The sequence below is a fragment of the Camelus ferus genome, chromosome 18, assembly GCF_009834535.1.
Source record: "Camelus ferus isolate YT-003-E chromosome 18, BCGSAC_Cfer_1.0, whole genome shotgun sequence".
NCBI lineage: Eukaryota > Metazoa > Chordata > Mammalia > Artiodactyla > Camelidae > Camelus > Camelus ferus.
The window spans coordinates 6,925,331-6,944,733 of NC_045713.1; the positions used below are offsets into that span (position 1 = coordinate 6,925,331).

Genomic DNA, 19,403 nt, shown 5'->3' on the forward strand with positions numbered 1-19,403 from the left:
GGCGGGGAGGGTCAAATGGCCAGGCTTTGGGCTCACGCACACTTCTAGGGGCCGAATTGCCGTTGGCCAATCAGCCCGGCCAGTCACGACAGCATCAGCACCGGTTCATTGGTTGGGTACCAGGTGCCGAGCCCGCGCTCTCCCTGGAAATCCTACAACAGACCGTTGTAGATGTTACGGGACTTGTCCAAGACCCCACGGCGAACAAGACCTCGCTGGAAACTTCGTCTCCGAAGCCAACCCACTGCCCGGCCTCTCTGGCGCTCTTGGGCTCAGCCATGGAGAGGGTCAGTGTATTCCACGTGGCGGCCGCCGACTCTCATCAGGCTGTGCGAGCCCCGCCCCCGCCGAGAGCGGCCAAAAACTACACCTCCCAGGGTTCCCGGCGGCGGGGCGGGGCCGCGGGGCAGAAGGCGAGGGCGGGGGCCCTGGGGTCGCGGTCGGAGGAATCGGAAGGATTTTCGTCTGGCCCCGTGGGACCAGCGGCCGGGCGTGAGGCGCTGGCGATCTGGAGGGAGGTTCGGGGGCGGGGGTCAACACGAGGTGAGACCGTGGGGCCTCAAGTCCCCTCTCTGGCTTAGCCTGACCTCTTGCCAGGCTACGCAAAGGCGCAGAGGTGGCTCCGCAAGGAAAAGCAGAGCTATTTCACAAGACGGCAAAATTCGGGGATGTCAGAGTTCATAAAGCTTGGAGGTGTGGGGAGGAGCGAGCGTTAGCATCAGGACCGAGCCTAGGGGGCAGCAGAGGCCCCGGGAGCGGAGGAGGGATGAGTGTGCCGCTGGGTCTTGCTCCCAGAGAGGTTAGTTTGAGTAGCAGGCGGTGGGCGCTAGTAAAGCTGGGGGCCAGTGAAGAGCAACAGGGATGGTTTGCTGGAAGGACTCAGTATATTAGAGAAGTCAGCAAACTCTCCCCTACCCTCCACCCCAACCCCCGTCTCTCTCCCACCCGCAGCTCTGGCCTAGTTGGGCCCCATTGCTGGGATTTGGGGTGGCTTATCCCCAAAGCCCTGAGCAGCATGGGGGCTGCCCCGCCCTACACCCTACAGCTCTGCTACCCTGAGCCTGTTGGCTGTACACCACAGAGCAACATCATCCACCACTTATGAAACCCCCACTGAGACTACGTTTGTGTTTTGTTCTAAGTAATTCTCACACAATGGCTTTCTGATGAAGAATTATCACTTCCATTTTTTAAAGAGGAAAACTGAGGGACAGGAAGGTCATGTTTATGGTTGTGCAGCTTTCATCCATCAAACAAATGAGTCTTGCTCACACAGGACATGCTACATACACATTACACACACACACACACACACACACACACACAGAGACACATGCGTGTTATGTAGCAGGTGTTCCATTCCTTCTCTAGGAATCTGTCCTGAGTTTAACCTGAAGCCAGGCAGGGTCTCAAAACATTCTAATACACAGGGGCTCAATTCTGGGACGTTCGGTCACCACTTATTCACCACATTTCCATTATGTGTCAGGAACTTTTCTGGGGCCAAACAGGCAATGCAGGGTCAGTGTCCCAGGAAGCCTGGGGGTTTAATGGCTCCCAGGGCTATGGAGTATGGCCTTACTGCCTGAGATCCAGAATCAGCCCCTCCAAGTCCTTAGAGGTGTGCTTTTCTTCCTTGGGGACCTAAGATTTCAGTGAGAGTTGTGTAGGGCAGTGTGAAGGCTGAGCCGCCCTGAGGGTCACTGGTAAACAGCCTTGCAAGTAGCAACAGATCCAGGAGCCAATGGGCTTGAGGCTGTGGGCTTAGGAGAAGGAATACTGCTTCCATTCTTCTTTGGCTTCTTCAGCATCTTGGGAACAGGAGGGGAGGAAAGAAAGAAGGTGAGTTCAGCCAGCAGCTCCACAGCCCAGGGAGCTGCTGGCACCTCCCACCGTCTCTTGCTCCCCAGACATGATGGAGTCCTGTCTGGGCTTGGCCAAGCGGGGGCAGGAGACGTGGGAGAGACAAAGGGCCAGGGTGGAGGGGGAAAGTCCACAGAACTTGCTTTTCCTAAATTTCTCAGTGCACCCAGGTGGCCACCTTTCTCCCCATCCTAAGTAATCCAGTCCAGAGCCCTGGCCTGTGTTGGGACGTGAGGAAGAACTTCCCAACTGGGAGGAAAACATAGGCTCTCCTGGGGTGGAGATTTGTGGTGATGGTGGGGGGAGGAATCTTACCCACCCACCCCTTTCTGGTGGAGAGCAGTGAGGGACAGTGTGACCCCTGGGGAAATCTGCCTCCTGATGACAAACTTGAGCAAAAATCCCGTCTTGGACACCTTCCCCCCCTGTCCCCGTCAGGCCCCAGGCACTTCCCCTCCCTCAAGGCTGCTGGACTCCACGGGGCAGAAGTGGTAAGACTATGGGTGAGGAAGAGTACTGGTCACAGGTCCCCCTGCTCTATTCTCAGTCCTGCCCCCTCTCCCCTCTCCCCTTTCATAATCAGATTTCCTGAAAATTTCAGATCTCTTCTGCTTTCCCCCAGGAATCCCCCTACAATCTATTCATCACAGAGCGAAACCTGTCACTCCCCTGCTTAAACCTTCCATCACCCTTGGGAAAAAACCAAACTGTCCCCTTTGTCTAAAATGCCCCTCTCTCAGATCTTGGCATGGAGGGTTCCTTGCCCCTCTGGAGTCTGTACAGATGTCATTACATCTTCGTGGACTCTTTCCCTGACCACCTGACCTAGAGATTGGGAGACAGCCGCTGTCAAGATCGTCCTCTATCTCTCACCATGCTTTATATTTTCTTAGTACTTAGCAGGGTCTGAAATTATCATGCTGATTTGTTTACCAGTATACTTGGGTAGCAGCAGTGGAATGCAGTAGTTAAGAGCGTGGGAAGTGGTTTAAACTAACACTTCCTGGATGTGTAAGCTTGGGTAAATTGGTTAACCTCTCTGAGCCTCGGTTTTCTCATTTGTAAAGTGGGCATGGTAGTAGTACCCGTGTCCTACCTAGGTCTGTTGTGAAGGTCAGGGAGACTGTGCCTGGCATACCAGAAGGACTCCGTAAATGTGAGCTGCTATTATTGTGCGAGTGGTTGTGATCTGCGGGTTATGATTACTCTCTCCATGGCCTCAAACAGTGCTGAGTGAACCAGAAGGTAAACCTTCACCTTGTGTGTGGGGTGCACCCTCCAAACAGCTGTCTCGTGGAGGGGACGCCACTTGGAAGTGACAAAGAATGTGTTGTGCAGTGAGGAGCAGGACGAGCACTTGAGACAGTCAGGCGACCCTGGTCGTGGTCTCAATATTGGTATCACTACTGCGGGACTCCACTGAGTCCCTTTCCTTCCTCAGAGGCTCTTCAAATATAATGATGTAATCTGCGCCCTGCCAGGGTCCAGGGGCTCCAGTTGAGCCCAGTGCTTCCTTATCCACTGCACACTCTTCAGGGTTGGGGACGCATGGTGCCTCCAACTCCCTCTGCTCGGCTTCCTGACAGTTCAAAGCTGCCACAGAGAGAGTTGACCGGGGTGAAATATTCTCGGTTTAAGCCTTTGAACCCAGAGACAAAGTCCCAGTCCTGGACACCGGATCTTCTTTCTACCCATGTTCTTCCCTCCCCTTCAGCCTCATCCACTTTTGTATTTGAGCCCCGCAGAGGAGAGCCAGCCCTGCCGCGGGGTGGGCACAGGCATGGAGGCCTTGGCCTCAGAGTGATTCAGACATGCAGTCAGGGTGCGTGTACAGTGGGAAGTACACAGATGCCTGAGTGAACCTGTGGGTCTCTGTAGTTTTAACTTGTTCCTGCTTTCCTCGCAGTAGCAGGACTGAGATTTTTAATAGAGGTGATTAGGTTTTTATTTATTTATTTTTAATAGAGGTACTGGGTCTTGAACCTGGGACCTTGTGCATGCTAAGCTTGTACTCTACCACTGTGCTATACAGTCCCCGCCCAGAACTGAGATTAATCGGAGGAAAAGACCGTAGGATGGTACGGCTGGTATTCTCTATGTTCTGCCTGAGGGAAGAAGTCGCCTGTCAAATGAGATGTTAGTCTCTAGGACTGTTGTGGGGCTAGCTTCCTTTGTCTGCCCTGCCCCCAACCCCAAGATATGGCCATTGTTCACCAGGCCTTGGGGAGGAGGGAGATGGGAGGGGAGCACCTGGGGGACTCAGAGGGCTAGAGCCTTCCCAAGGGACCAGGAGGGCTGCAGGCCTGGGAGCAGGTATTGCTGGTGGTGGCCTCATACTGAGTCCTTTGTCCCCTGGGTCATTGCTGCCAGATTTGCAGAACTGCCCACTCCGTGCTGGAGCTGCCAGTCTGCTCACTGGGTCAGTCTGGGGGACTGGGCAGACAGCTGACAAAATCTCCAAGGGGGAGATGGACTAAGGCAGGGGGCCTCCTCTTCCATTCTCAGTCCTCTTTGTTTGCAGAAGCTGAGCCCATCTGCCCCACACCTGTCTCCCAGCTCACCTGGGATGCAGTGTCTGTCTCCACGTTAAAGCTGAGGCATGGCCTTCTGCCTGTTTCCCTTTCCCTCAGTGCCTCCTGGAGCGGGTGGCTGTAGAGAGGCAGGTGTTGGAAGGCGAGGCTTGGTCTTTTTGTGTTGAAGGAGGAGTCTGCGCCTTGTGCAATGAGGTGTGGCATGGGCTGGGCTTGCCCAAGCTGGGGCAGAGAGGCCGTTGAAAACGCTGGTGCCTGGGGTATGGGGAGGTCTGCATCACCCTTCTGCAGTTTTCTCTCCTCTCCTCTAAGTTTCGGACCCATTTGTTTTTCCTTTATTGTTTATATGTGCTGACAAACTTTTGTCCTGGGCTGTGGGTCTTTTCTAGAGACCCACAGATTTTCATACGGAGTTTAAGAGCTTTCATTCTAAAGCCAGACTGCTGGACTTTGAATCCTGGCTCTACCACTTACTAGCTGTATGGCCCTGGGCCAGTTCTTAACTCTCTGTGCCTTAGTGCCTCACCTGTAAAATGGAGAGGACATAGGATTATTGTGAGGATTTAATGAGTTAATGCATCCAAAAACTTAGAATAGTACTTGCCACATATTACATACTGTATACATGTTTGGATTTGCTATTATTCCTTTGATGTCTAGAAGTTCTTTTTACGTAAAGGACATTAGCCCTTTATGAGTGGCAAATATTTTAACACAGTCCTCTGTTTTCTTTTTTTTTTTTTTTTAACTTTTTATTTTGAAATAATGTAGATTCACATGCAATCGTCCAAAATAATACAGAGCTCTTGTATACCCTTCATCCAGTTTCCTTCAGTGATAACATCTTGCATAACTATAGTACAATTTCACCACCACAAAATTGACATTAATGCGACCCACTGACCTTATTCAGATTCACCCATTTTACATGTCCTTATTTGTGTGTGCCTGTGTGTGCATATTTAGTTCCTTGTAATTTTATGACTTGTAGATTTGTGACCACCACCGCCACATACAAGATCCAGAACAGTTCCATCAGAGGGATATCTTGTGCTACACTTTGATAGCCTTCACTGCTTCTTTCCCTCTCCCCTCCCTAACTTTTGGCAACTACTAACCTGTTTTCCCTTTCCATAATTTTGTCATTTCAAGAATATAAGTGGAGTTATATAAGTGGAGTTGTAGAGTTGATAGCCTTTTGGGGTTGCCTTTATTTTCATACAACATAATTCCCTTGAAATTCATCCAAGTTGTTGCATGTATCAGAAGCACGGTCCTTTTTTGTTTTCATTTTCGTTTTGGTGGGGGAAGAGGTAATTAAGTTTACTTATTTATTTACTTATTTTAACGGAGGTACTTACTGGGGATTGAAACTGGGACCTTGTGCATGCTAAGCGTACACTCTACCACTAAGCTATACCCTCCCCCACCATGTTTTATTGGTGAGTAGTATTCCAAGGTATGGATGATCCACAGTTTGTTTAACCAGCCATTGAAGGACATTTGGGGGCTCTTACAGATAAAGCTTGTAGGGACATTTGTGTACAGAAGATTTTTGTGTAAGTTTTCATTTCATGCCCAAGGGTGCAATGGATGGGTCATAAGCTAAGTGCATGTTTCATTTTGTAAGAAACTGCCATACTCTTTTCCAGAGCAGCTGGACCATTTTACGTTCCTGCCATCAGTGTGTGAGTTATCCAATTACTCCACATCCTCACCAGCATTTGCTGTTATCACTGTTGTTTATTTTAGCCATTCTGACAGGTGTCCAGTGATATCTCATTCTGGTTTTAATTTGCATGTTCCTAGTGGCTAATGCTGTTGAACATCTTTTCATGTGTGTTCAGATAATTGCCATCTATATATCCTCTTTAGTGAAATGTCTGTTCGTGTGTTTTGCCTGTATTTTAATTGGATTGTTTGTTGTTGTTTTTAGAGTTTTGCAAGTTTAAAAAAATATTCTAGATATATATAAGTACTTTGTTGGAGATATCATTTCCAAATATGTTCTCCCAGTCTATAGCTGTCATTTCTTTCTCATGGCAGGGTCTTTCACAAAGTATAAATTTTTTATTTTGATGAGGTCCAATTTATCAAGTTTTCCTTTTATGGGTTGCGTCTTTGGTGTCAAGTCTAAGAACTCTTCCCCTAGCTATAGGTTCTGAAGATTTTTGTCTATTTTTTCCCCTGCATTTTCTAATTTTACACTGAAGTCTGTGGTACGTTTTTTAAAATTGAAGTATAGTCGATTTACAATGTTGTGTCAGTCTCTGGTGTACAGCACGGTGATTCAGTTATACACACACATATATATATTCTTTTTCATTATAGGTTACTATAAGATATTGAATATAATTCCCTGTGCTATACAGTAAGACTTTGTTGTTTGAACTCTCTGATATATTTGGAGTTAATTTTTGTATAAGGTATGAGATTTAGGGCAACGTTCATTTTTTTGGTTATGGATGTGCAATTGTTCCAGCACCATTTATTGAAAAGGTCATCCTTTTGTCACTGAATTCCTTTCGGGCCTTTGTCAAAAATCAGTTGGGCATATCTGTGTGGGTCTGTGGATCTAATTTCTGAGTTCTCTGTCTGTCCCATTGATCAACGTGTCTGTCCCTTGCTAATACCTCCCTCTCTTGATTACTGTAATGAGCCCTAACATTGAGTAGCGTGATTCTTCCCACTTTATTCTTCTTTGCAAAAATTGTTTTAACTGTTATTTTATTATTTTTCAAATATACAATACAGTGTTATTAACTATAGTCACCATGCTGTACATGACATCCCCAGGACGTGTTTATTTTATAACTGGAAGTCTGTGCCTTTTGACCACCTTCACCCATTTTGCCCATCCCCTGTTGTCCCACCTCTGGCAACCACCAATCTGTTCTTTGTATCTATGAGTTCGTTTTATTACTGTTATTATTCTACATATAAGTGAGATCATACGATATTTGTTTTTCTCTGTCTGACTTATTTTACTTAGCATAATGCCTTCAAGGTCCATCCATGTTGACCTGCCCACTTGATGACTTCAGCATTGGCTTCAAGGTTCAGACTCCCTCCCTTTGGGGTCCTGTCTCTGGCTCCCCTACTGTGCTCCCTCTCCGGGCTGTGCTCTCTTCCCCAAGAGGACCTTTAAGGCCCAGGAGCCAGTGAGGAGAGGCAGAGGAGAATGCGCACGGCCCCAGGAGGCTGCCGACCCCCTGACGCAGGTTCACTCTGCAAACGTGGGAGTTGGGTGACAAGGGAGAAACCTGGGTCTGAAGTGGACAGGAGCAGGAAGTCACAGGTGGGACACCTCAGCCCTAACAGCCCACCTAGATTTGTTACTTTCCTCACCACACTGTCCTACCCCTGAGGGACCCACTGAAATGTGCTTCTCAACCCCCAACCCCGTCAACAGCTGTGGCTTGATCTGTGCGTCCCTGACCCTAAGGACTGGCTTCCGTCTGGGATCTATCTGGGCAAAACCTCCAGGCAGCACTGACAAGGTACCTGAGCACCTGTGTGATACCACCTCTCCTTTCTCTTCTCAGGACCTGGTGGTCCTACCTCTCTCCTGCTCTTCCTGTGGCATCCAAGTATCCTCCTTTCTGCTAGTCCCAGGTGATCTATCCAGAAAACTCTTTCTGGAGCCAGAGCAAAGTCAGGGGAACTTCCACTCCTAATGTGAAGGAAAGAGCGGTCAGGACCACATGATGAGTGGGTTTCTCTGTCCTCTCTTCATGCACTCTCTGGGCAGAAAAACTGGTACGCAGTTGTCCACCAAGTTCACTTTCTGCTGGGCTACCCAGACCCTGCCTGCAGTCCCCTCTATCTTTCTGGCCCCAAACCAACCCAGCCTCAACCCTTTGTTGCCAGAGTAACAGCCTTTCTTCTGCCTGGGATGCCAGCGGGGAATCTACTGGGCACTGGGGATTTTCTCAGGTTGAAGGACTGACACCGTGTGTGTAGGGGGCTAGGTCTCAATTCCTAGGGCTCTGCCAGCAGCCTAGGTTTCCTCAGACTCTGTGTCTAAGGTCTCGGTTTCCTGAGCACCTGTCCTGGTTGCCATGGCAACTGTGCACTTGCCGAGCATGATTGGTAACCAGCTGTGTGGCCACCCCCAGAACCTTAAGATCTTGGAGGCCACCAGATGGGCATGACTGAACATAGACCTTCCCCATCAGGGAAGGTCTGTCACACAACAGGACCTCTCCACGGTCACCCCAACCCCTGTGCTGTCATGGCTTCCCCTTCCTTCTCCCCGACAGAGCGACCTGCACCCAGTCATCCTCTATAATCCCAACACCAGGCTCCCTTCCCCAATGCCTCCAACACCTGTCTCCCACCATGCCCACCCTTTCTCCTCCTGCCTTCACCCCAGTTTCCCTTGGAGCCTGGAGAAGCCTTCAAAGGAAGAAATGGCCCTTCATGGCTAGATCCTTCCCACAACAGGGCCTCCAATCCCAGCCCCCCAGGAACAGAGGCACCACCAAGGTGAAGGTGTGAGCGAGATCCTGGGGGACACAGTGGACTGAGCCTGACGTGCGGCCCAGATCTTTCCCCCAGCTGTATGAGTGTTCTGGAGCTGCCGTAACAAATTTCCACCAACTCGGTGGCTGAAAACAACAGAAATTCATTCTCTCAGGGTTCTGGAAACCAGAAGTTGGCAATCAGTTTCACTGAGCTGAAATCAAGGTGTGAGCAAAGCTGTGCTCCCTTCAGGACCTCTAAAGGAGAATCTGTTCCTGCGTCATCCAGCCTCTGGTGGGCGCACCACTCCAATCTCTGCCTTTGTCACATTGTCCCTTTTTCTTCTGTATCAAGTCTCCTGCTGCTTCCCTCTTTTAAAGACACTTGGGATTGGACCTGACATCTTTGGCAGATCATCATTACACCAGCCTTCCCCCAAATACACAGGTAAGTGTTGATCACTTAATCTTATGAGTTGTGGGAATCAGCCAGGAGAGGAGTTGAGAAGTAGGAGGAAGGGTCTCAGGAGCAGTTCTAGGCCATAACTCTCAGTAGCCTCCAGGCAGGCCCACCTGGGGTCAGGGTAGGGGGCAGCAGGAAAGACCAGAGGGGATGACTGCCTTTCTCCCCAAGCTGCGCAAGCAGAACTTAGCTAAAGGCTTCCTTCATGCCACTTGCTCTGCTCTCAGGTTAAGAAGCACTAGGGATTGTGTGTAAGAGCCTGGGCAGTCAGACAGACCTGGGTTTAGACTGAGGCCTCACCACTTACTAGCTGTGGTTCTCAGAGTGTGGACCAGCAGCCAGCAGCATCAGCATCTCCTGGGTGTTTATTAGAAATGCAGTTTCTAGGGCCGCACCACAGACGTACTGAATCAGAAACTGAGGGGAGCACACCACTGTGTTCAGCAGCCCTCCAGGAGATTCAGATACCCGCTGGAGTTTGAAAACCACTGTTTTAGATTCCTCCTTTAAATTTTTTGTTTACAGCAAACACACAGTGATTGGTAGGATTAACCAAAGTTACGTTCACAGAGGACTTACTGCAGTGCCTGGATCTTCAGAGTAGGTGCTCAGTGCATATTTGTGGGATGAATGAAAGCTTTAAAATGAGTGATGGAATACCATTGGTGAGGTTTCATTCGCTCAGCAAACATTTACTGAGTGCTAGGTCCTGCCTGGGGCGATTTTACAGGTGATTCACTCCAGTCCAGCCCACAATTGAGAGGGTAAATTGATAGTCCCAGCGCAGGGTGAGAAGTGCTCCAGCTGAGGGGTGTTCAGATGGGTTGAGGGAGGCCGAAGATGGAAGGAAGGAAGGAAACCATTGTTGATTTAGGTGCTCTCACACATGCATTATCTTTTAGATCTAAGAAAAGCATTCGAGTGTAGTTCATTTCCTATACCTGCTTGCTGTGTGACTTTGAGCAAATCACTTGGCCTCTGTATGCGGCTGTATTTCCCCATCGGCAGAATGGGAATAATACCACTGAGTTTTGTTTCAAGCAGCTAGCACAAGCCCTAGGGGATAGTAGGTTCTGAAAGATGATATATATCTTCCTGTAATCCTCCCAGCAATCCTGTGATATAGTGTTATATTCACTTTTGAAAATACAGAAGGAGCTAAACATGCTAGAAACCTAGGCCAAGGTCAGTTACTGCAGTCTGGCCCAAACTTTAGCATTGAGCTCCCTGGCAGCTATGGCAGAGAAGGAAAAGTGATGGTTACCAGGAGAGTTGTTTAATTTACAGAACAAAAGGAGACCACCCAGCAATTTGGGGGACCCTAAACAGGGCTACCCCAAGGCTGGCTCTACCTGCCCTCTCTCCTGCTCCACTTCCCAGCGAGTGGGGGTGGTTGGCTTGTCAGAAGCAGAATTGTTTCAGTGAAGGCCCCACTTGACTCACAAGTCTGATCAGATTCAAGGGGAGGGGACATAGACCCTGCCTCTCAATGGAAGGACTCTCAAAGAAATTTTGACCAATTAAAAAAAATCATATCACTTGATATCCCAGGTTGTCAGAATTAGGATAGTGTTTAAAACCTGAAAAGGGTAGTTTCCTCTTATTTGACAAATATTTATTTTCTTTCCCTGTGGTGGTCCTGTGCTGGGCTCTGGGGAACATGGCCACCCCCTTGTCTGAGCATCAGTGGCAGAGTGGGTGTGGGGAGAGGAAGGGTGGGGCCCCACGCAGGCTGGTGCCCTGGGCTCAGGTCCTGGCTCTGCACTTACCAGCTGGTGACCCTGGGTCCGTTTTCTCATGAGCTCTAAGATCCCCTCTGTGTTACAGTTTTTAGGAGAGGGCTCGGTCTGTGCCTGGGCACCTCTTGAGGGCAGCTTGGGGGGAGGTGGGGACAGTGTAGGGGTAGAGATACAGGTTGAGATAAAGGGGGAGGGTTCGGGGAGCTGGCTTGAGCTTTGGACAAGGGAGAGTGGTGGTCTGCGGAGGCTGGGGCCCCTTGTCCCAGTAGTTTGGGGGAGAAGAGTCCTGTTGCCCCACCCAAGCTTCCCACAGCCTCAGCTGTGGGTACCAGTGAGCTGCAAGCCATGTTTCCTTCTCCACCATCTCGAAACCTTCTTGCAGCCTCAGGACCAAGGCAGGACTTCAGAGCTTCAGTTCCCTCTCAGGCCTTCTCCCTTTCACCCCCAGCCCTGGTCTCTCCTCAGTTTCTGTACAGCTGCCCAAGCTGAGGTTATTGCTGGGGACCGTGGTCACCACCTGTTGGTCACTTCGTGATGTGTCAGCCCCCAGTTCCTTGTCTCTGCCCCCTTGACTCCCATCTCTCCTCTGCCTAGGGCACCTCTCACTCCTACCTGGCAACTTTCTGTTTCCCGTCCCTTCCAGCCTCCCCCTTCCTCTCCTTCCCCTGCCCCTACCTGGCCTTTTCCTGTTGGATTGGCATTTGGCAGATGGTGCTGGGGCTATTGCAGAGAGTGGAGTCCGAGGGACTCTGATCCTTCTCTTCCACTAGCCATCCTCAGGCCGTGAAAGGACCTCACACGAGCATCTCCTTGTCTGATCTAGTGGCTTCCACAAAATCATCCTTCATCCCTGAGGTCCCCCAGCATATCCTGTGTGCCCACCCTCACTGAGTAACAGACAGTCCCCATCCCATTTTTTTGAGGCCCTGACTCCCTGCCAGGGAGAGATCTGTCTGGACCTGTACCCCAGGGTAAGGCCAGCAGTTTATCACATGTCCCTCTGCATAGTTGAATTCCCCCTACCCATGGCCCCATCTTCCTGGTTTATGGCCACGTGTTTAACAGCTCTAACTCCACCCACGTTGCTCACCTTGTCTTTATCACCTTTCTTACAGTAGTTTTTGACCAGCTTCTCCCCAGGCTCTTTTAAGCCCTAACCAACTAGCACCAACTTCTATTCCCCACATTGACATCAAAGACATCCCTTCCCCAGCAAGCGCAGGACCCCTCAGTCCAATATGCTCCCCTTTGCTGAGCCCAGTTCCACTGAATTCTCTACACCTCCAACCCTGAAAATCTATTTCTTTCTGTTTTCCTGGCTTCATCCAATTTCTCCTTCTTCTACCCCACCCACACTGTGACATCTTCCGAATGAGACCTTCCCTACCCTCAGCTCTCCTTCCTCCCAGAAGCTGGCCTCATCCCATATCCCTGGAGACTGAGACATAAGGGGTGTCTTCCTGGCTCTCCTGTTCCTTTCCTTGCTGCTAGAGGGGCCAGGCCAAGGGCCTCGGGGTCAGTGTTTTGTCCTGCACCTGGACCTATGCCCTCCCCTCTGGATCTCGGGCTGTTCTTTCTGGGCTGAGATTAAGGAGTGGTGGGCTCAGGCCTGACCTTCTGCTGGTTGTGGGGGTGGGGGAGCAGTGTGGGTTTACCCCACCAACTCCTGAGATTTGGTAGATGGGAAAGCACACTGGGGCTGAGAGCCTGGATGTGTGTGTAGCTGGGGGGTGAGTTACAGCTGTTGAAGTTCAAGCCAGTCACTCCCATTTTCCAGCACGCCCATGTGATAGGAACACAGTGTGGGGGTATCTCTGGGTTGACCCATAAGCAGCAGCCAATTCAGGAGTGGGAGATGGGAGATGAGGGGTCCCTGTACATGGGGTGGTGGTGGTTTGCTGCCTCATTTCCTTGACTTGTCTTGACCCTATTGGAGGGTGCCTTCCTGGACAGAACCTTTGCTCTTCCCCTGCCTCCTCAGCCCTGGCAGACCTTCCTAGCTGTCCTCTGCTGTGGTCCCAGCCATACCATGGATGACTGCCCTGGATGCATCATAGTGCTACTCAGCAGCATGGTCCCTTGAAGGACCTCTGACCCTGTCCTGTCTCCTGACCCACATCAGCCCACCCATAGCAGAACCTCAGGGATGACTCTGAATGATCCCTTCCAGCACCTAGACTTGTCTTTCCCGAACCAGGATCCAGATCTGGGGTTGCCTGGCCCAGGTGACTAAAGGGAACTTCACTACCTGGTGGGTCTAACCCATCAAGACAGAGCCTAAGAGCCTAGAGCATGACCTCTTCCTGGGGGTCTTCTGGTGCCTCTTTCCCTCTTCCTTCAGTATCCACTTTTCTCTCCTCTCCCACCCTCCCCTGGATGGGCGATGATTCACAGGTGGGACCTCCCCAGCGTGGAGAGTAGAGGGAGGGGCTGGCTAATGAGGGCTGGGGATGGGCACCCTCACTTGGCAATCTCAGGTAGTAGAGTCAGGGAAGCTTCTCTGATTCTCCCCTCCTTTGCTGTGAGTAGAGGGGTGTCAGTTCCTGGACCATATTTACAATTTCTCTTCTCTCTTCCCTCCTCCTGGGTTCCCCCTTCCCACCTTCTACTGCCCCCAGTCAGGGCTTGGTTTGGTGTGACATGTAATTGGAATCCATCTTTGGCAGAAGAGGGTACAGCTCTAGAACACACTGCCAGGAGGAGTTTCTAAAGTTAAGGATAGAGAAGGAATCGTCCTCATTTAGCAGTAACTTCTTAAAGGGGGAAATTTTTTTTTTTTTTTAGGGAAAAGCAATCCCAGGGCTCTCAGCCTGATCCAGCCAAAAAAAAAAAAAAAAATCATAGGAAGAGTCGGGGCAGGACTGAGACCCCTCACTCCCTCACCCCCACCCACCCATCCTCATATTCATATTGTTTCTTTAAAGTCATTCGATGAACTTTCCACTTCCTGGAGGCCCATAACATAAGCTGGCAAACAGAATGGCTTATTTTTATCTCTGTGTCCGGGCCTGGGAAGTGGTAGTGGCTAGATTTTAAGTCTGAGGAATGGAGTTTACTGAACTCACACTGAACTCACTTTCAGTAGGGCCTTTCTATCCATCAGCACAGCCAGGGCGTGGGGTGGGTGAGGCAAAGTCTCAAGTTTCAGCTCCAACACTTCCTGGGTGCCAAAGCTATCTCATCCTCCTAAAAAAAAAAAAAGACAACCCCAAAAGTTTTAATCATACAAATAGTCCAATGTATATATATAAGTAAAGAAAATATTATGATAACCCCCATGGACCCATTACCCAGCTACGACAGTCCTCCACCCTTGGCTAATCTTGTTTGCTCTCTACACCCACCCTCACACACTGCCCCTCTTCCCAAACCCAACATTACTTTTAATTAAAATTTTTATTGAGATCTTGGTAAATTTGTATGTAGTTGTAAGAAATAATTCAGAAAGATCCCTTGTACACTTTCCCCCATCTTCCCCCATGATAACTGCTATAGACTAAATGAATATTTGTGTCCCCTGAAGATTTATATGTTTAAATCTCATCCCCAGTGTGTTGGTATTTGGAGGTGGAGCCTTTGGGAAGTGACTAGGTGATTAGTGCCCTTATAAAGACAGCCGGGAGAGCTGCTTTGCCTCTCCCACCACGTGGGCACACTGTGACAAGATGGGTATCCATGAACCAGGAAGTGGTTCCTCATCAGACATGGAATCCGCCAGTGCCCTGACCTTGGGCTTCACAGCCTCCAGGACTGTGAGAAGTCAATTTTTGTTGTTTAGCCACCCAGTCTATAGTATTTTGTGAATAGAAGCATGAATGGACTAAAGCAGTAACATTTTGCAAAACTATTCTATACTATGACAACCAGGATATTGACATTCACATAATCCACCAATCACATTCACATTTTCCAGTTTTGTACACATGTGTGTATTAGTATTAAGTTCTATATAATTTTATTACTTGTGTAGGTTCCTGTATCCACCACCACAGTAAGGGAAACAAGCAGTTCAACACCAAAGACAAACTCTGGTGCTACCCTTTAATGACCACACCCAGCTCCCTCCCACCACCTCCCCTTCTTCCACTTCATCCCTGACACTTGGCAATCTGTCTTCCATTTCTAAATTCTTGTCATTTATAAAATGTTGTATAAATGGAACCATTCAGCATGTTAAGTGTTTAAAAATGTTTTATTTTCTTAATAAAAGTACTGGGGATTGAACTGAGGACCTCGTGCATGCTAGGAACATGCTCTACCACTGAGCTATTTCCCTCCCCTACAGTGTGTAATTTTGGGGGGTTGGCTTTTTTGCTCAGCATAATAACCTGGCAATTCATTCAAGGGGTTGTGTGAATCAATAGTGTGCACCATTTGATTGCTGAGTAGTATTTGATGGTGTGGGTAAATCACAGTTTAACTCTTTACCTGTTGAAGGACATTGGGTTGTTTTCAGTTTTTGGCCATTATGAATCAAGCTGCTATGAACATTTGTGTATAGTTTTTGAAATGCCCAGAGATATGGAATTAGTTACCACATTCTGAGGGCCAGGGGTGCTCACTGGGTCCATTATTGTTTCTAAGGGCTTTTCAGTGCACAGAATTAGTATATACTTTAAAAATTAAGCTAAAAAACTAAGCTAAAATACAACATGGGTTAATAAGATACATCCTAAATTTAATATAGGTAATTTGCACAGCATCAGTGAGTTTATATTTGTATGTCTTTTCTCCTATTCCAATATTCCAGTTGAGATAACATCAAGATAATTATGCTCTAACCTACCCATTTTCACCTATTCCCAACAATATGACTACTGAATACAATTTAAGATTTTATGGCAGTTTTTTTTTTTTAATAGCAGTAAATTTTGTCCTTAGGGTAGATCTTTGGGATGTATAGCTAAATTACTTTGTTTCCAAGTCATTCAGAAGACTTTTCTTCTGTGTAGTTAGGCTACCAACTAGATATACATTTAGATTCGTTTTTACTTTCAACTTTTAGAGACTGAGTTTTTAAAATTAATTTTTATCATATAATCATGTAAAACATATATGTTTCCAAAGTCAGATATACAAAACAATGTATATACAGATGGTCCCCGACCTTATAATGGTTTGACTTAAAATTTTTCGACTTTATGATGGTGTGAAAGCAATAAGCATTCAGTAGAAACTGTACTTCAAATTTTAAATTTTGATCTTTCTCCCGGGCTAGTGGTATGTGGTACAATACGCTCCTGTGATGACACTGGGCAGAGGCAGTGAGCTGCAGCTTCTGGTCAGCCTTGCAGTCACTAACCATTCTGTACCCATACACTTTCAGCACAGTAGTCAATAAATTACATGAGGTGTTCAGCACTTTATTATAAAACAGGCTTTGTGTTAGATGGTTCTGCCCAACTATAGGCTAATGTAAATGTTCTCCGCACATTTAAGGTAGGCTAAGTTATGATGTTCAGTAGGTTATTTGTATTAAATGCATTTTTGACTTTTAGGATATTTTTATCTCGACATAACCCTACCATAAGTCCAAGAAGATCTGCAGTGGAGGGAATGGGCGTACTTTCCTCTTCCTGACTAGCAGGAAAGCCTCTAGTTTCACCACTGAGAGCCTCAAAACTTTTTTTTTTTTCTAAAATGTGGTAACGCCATCCATTGTTGATCTTCCACAGCATTTCTTGAGAAGATAAAGGATGTGAAAAGAAACTGAAAAGTGGCACACAAACATGTCTGTTGACTAAGTATTAACCACTCTGGGAGCGCCTTAGGAGAGTTGAACCCAACTTAGTACATTTTACACAAGAAGAAAGAGGCTCACAGAACTGAGAGGACCTGCCCCCAGGAACGGCGAGAGCTCCAGTCTCCTGCCCTGCAGTCCAGGGTTCCAGGATATGTCCACAAAGCCTTTCTTTTTTAAAACTGTACTCAACATAAACATTTATTGTTCATACAGATGAATATTTTACGGACCCCTCGAAGAGGAAAAAGTCACAAAAGGCCGTAGGGCTGAATGAGGCAGTTACCGCTCGACCAACCACGATCGCCCAGGGTCCTAGGACAGAGCCCAGGGTTGGGGTCAGCGAGCCACGCCCCCACTCATAGTAGGGGGGCTCCGGTCGTGGTTCAGGAATGACCGAAAGCCTGGAGATGCTGTGGAGGCATAGAGTAGGGAGGTCCGACGCGGGGGCGCTGGATCGTTAAGTTAAAGCTGTCCTATCTGGTGCCCCAACAGAAAGGACTGACACATTCCGGATTCCAGCAGAAGCCAGTTGACGTTTCGACCAGGCAAGGATGCCGTAACACAGGTTTCAGAAGGCGAAATGGTCCTGATGAGGACCCGTAGGGTTTCGCCGGGCGTCAGCTCTAAAACCCCAGCCTAGAGGCGGGGCGAGGTTCTGCAGGCGGAAGCCCGCCGGGAGACAGGGGGCGGAGGAACGGAAATGACGGTTAGGAGCATCAATGGGGCGGGGGAGGGCTTGTCTCTCCGTCCCCTTGCGTACGGTTTTCGGTAGCGGCGTCTGAGAGGGGCGGGGGAAAGGTGGCCAGTTCGAGTCCTGCGACCCTTGGCCCCCAGCGATCCCGCATTTTTGCAGACATTCCAAGATGATGGGCTGTGAGAAGTCAGAGCTAGAGTCTGTGGGAGGGGGCGGGGCCTTGGCGGCCCCAGGGCCACCCCCAGAACCTCGTGCCCCGGACCCCGCAGCCCCAGTGCCCGAGCCCGGTCTGGACCTGAGCCTGAGCCTGAGCCTGAGCCCGCGGTCAGAGAGCCCTGGGCTGTCCACCCGCAGCCCGGGACAGCGGAAGGGGCGGGCGGCCCGGCGTGGCGGGGCCCGCAAGGGGCGGCAGGTGACCTAGGGGAAGGCTTGGCCGCCAGCCCGCTGACGACCCCGCGCCCGCCTCTTCACCGTCCCGCTCTCTGCTCCCAGGTCCGCTTCCGCCTGGCGCCGCCCTCCCCGGTCCGGTTCGAGCCGCCGCCGGCCGCCGCCCCACCGAGCGAGAAGCCCGCGGCGCCGAAGGACCTGGGGACGCCCGCCCAACAGAGCAGCCTGGCCCTGAGCCTCGAGCTGCAGGCCGCGCGGGCCGCAGCCGGGGGACAGTTTGATGCCGCGAAGGCCGTGGAGGAACAGCTGAGAAAGTCGTTCCAGACCCGCTGCGGCCTGGAGGAGAGCGTGGCCGAGGGTGAGGGGGGCAGGCGGCTGGCCGGGCGCGGGAGTCGGGGCGAGAGGCTCCGCTCACCTCCGCTCCTCCCGCGGTCTCAGGGTTGAATGTGCCGCGCTCCAAGCGGCTCTTCCGGGACCTGGTGAGCCTGCAGGTACCCGAGGAACAGGTTCTGAACGCCGCGCTGAGGGAGAAATTGGCGCTTCTGCCGCCGCAGGCCCGAGCCCCGCTCCCAAAGGTGAGGGACCTGGGCTTGAGGACCCCCCGACCCCGTTCCCCCTTCTCCCTCACTGCCGCGGGTTTTGTCCCCTCCCCGAGTGTAACCTTGCTTTGGGCTCCAACAGGAGCCGCCTGGGCCAGGGCCAGACATGACCATTTTGTGTGATCCAGATACATTATTTTATGAATCTCCACACCTGACCCTGGAAGGTTTGCCCCCTCTCCGGCTTCAACTCCGGCCCCGCCCTTCAGAGGATACTTTTCTCATGCATCGGACGCTGAGACGATGGGAAGCATAGACTTGGCAGCTCCCTGGATTGCTAGTTCATATTTTTGTTTAAACTATTTATCAGAATAAAGCGGTTTTGCTAACAAATGGGACTCTTCTTGGGAGCCTTAAGATAGGGTAAAGCCTCAGGTTGGAAGCTGCCAGGAAGTCAAGGTTTTGGCCCCCTTTTAAAGGAACTTGGTAGCGATGAGAAGTAGAAAACACTGCCCAAGGCGGATTTACATACCCTCCCAACCTCTTACCCTGACTTCAGTCACAGATACCACCTTTGTTTTTGACGACATCACATATTCCTTGCACGACTTTATTATTATTTTAATGGAGGTACTGGGGATTGAATCCAGGACTTCGTGCATGCTAATCGTGTGCTCTACCACTGAGCTATACCCACCCCCACGACTTATTTCTGATCACTCTAACATGTAGGGCTCAACCTACATGTTGCACTTTGGGGGAAGCCTTTCCTCAAAACCTGGCTCAAGGAGCCTACAAGGCAGCTGCTAGCACCTAGTTAGGGAAATTACCTCCTTTTACCTTTAAGGGCCTGACCCATCTGTATACCCCTGACCCAGGAGCGCTCAGTATTTGCTGAATGAATGTTCAAAGCTCCAGGAACACTTGACAAGCTGCAGAAGAGCTTCATGTTAATTAAATTGCCCATTAGCCTGGTTCCAC

The 19,403-nt window shown here is 49.8% G+C and overlaps 1 protein-coding gene and 1 long non-coding RNA gene across 3 annotated transcripts; one reads left to right on the forward strand and one right to left on the reverse strand.

The window, feature by feature from the left end:
• Nucleotides 1-1,434: 1,434 nt before the first annotated feature.
• Nucleotides 1,435-4,982, reverse strand: LOC116657473. Its single transcript, XR_004312574.1, has 2 exons — nt 4,425-4,982; nt 1,435-1,811 (listed from the first exon to the last, which is right to left on the reverse strand). It is a non-coding gene; the product is annotated as an uncharacterized LOC116657473 (long non-coding RNA).
• Nucleotides 4,983-17,518: 12,536 nt separating this feature from the next.
• PPP1R35 (protein phosphatase 1 regulatory subunit 35) lies at nt 17,519-18,815 on the forward strand. Of its 2 annotated transcripts, none has more exons than XM_032459709.1 (4): nt 17,519-17,908; nt 17,989-18,241; nt 18,322-18,458; nt 18,565-18,815. In XM_032459709.1, exons 1-4 carry the CDS (start codon nt 17,666-17,668, stop codon nt 18,736-18,738), a joined length of 807 nt encoding a protein of 268 aa, XP_032315600.1. In that variant the 5' UTR covers nt 17,519-17,665; the 3' UTR covers nt 18,739-18,815. The 2 variants fall into 2 exon arrangements, with proteins under 2 accessions (XP_032315600.1, XP_032315601.1); XM_032459710.1 differs by having other exon boundaries at nt 18,611-18,781.
• The last annotated feature ends 588 nt before the right edge of the window (nt 18,816-19,403 follow it).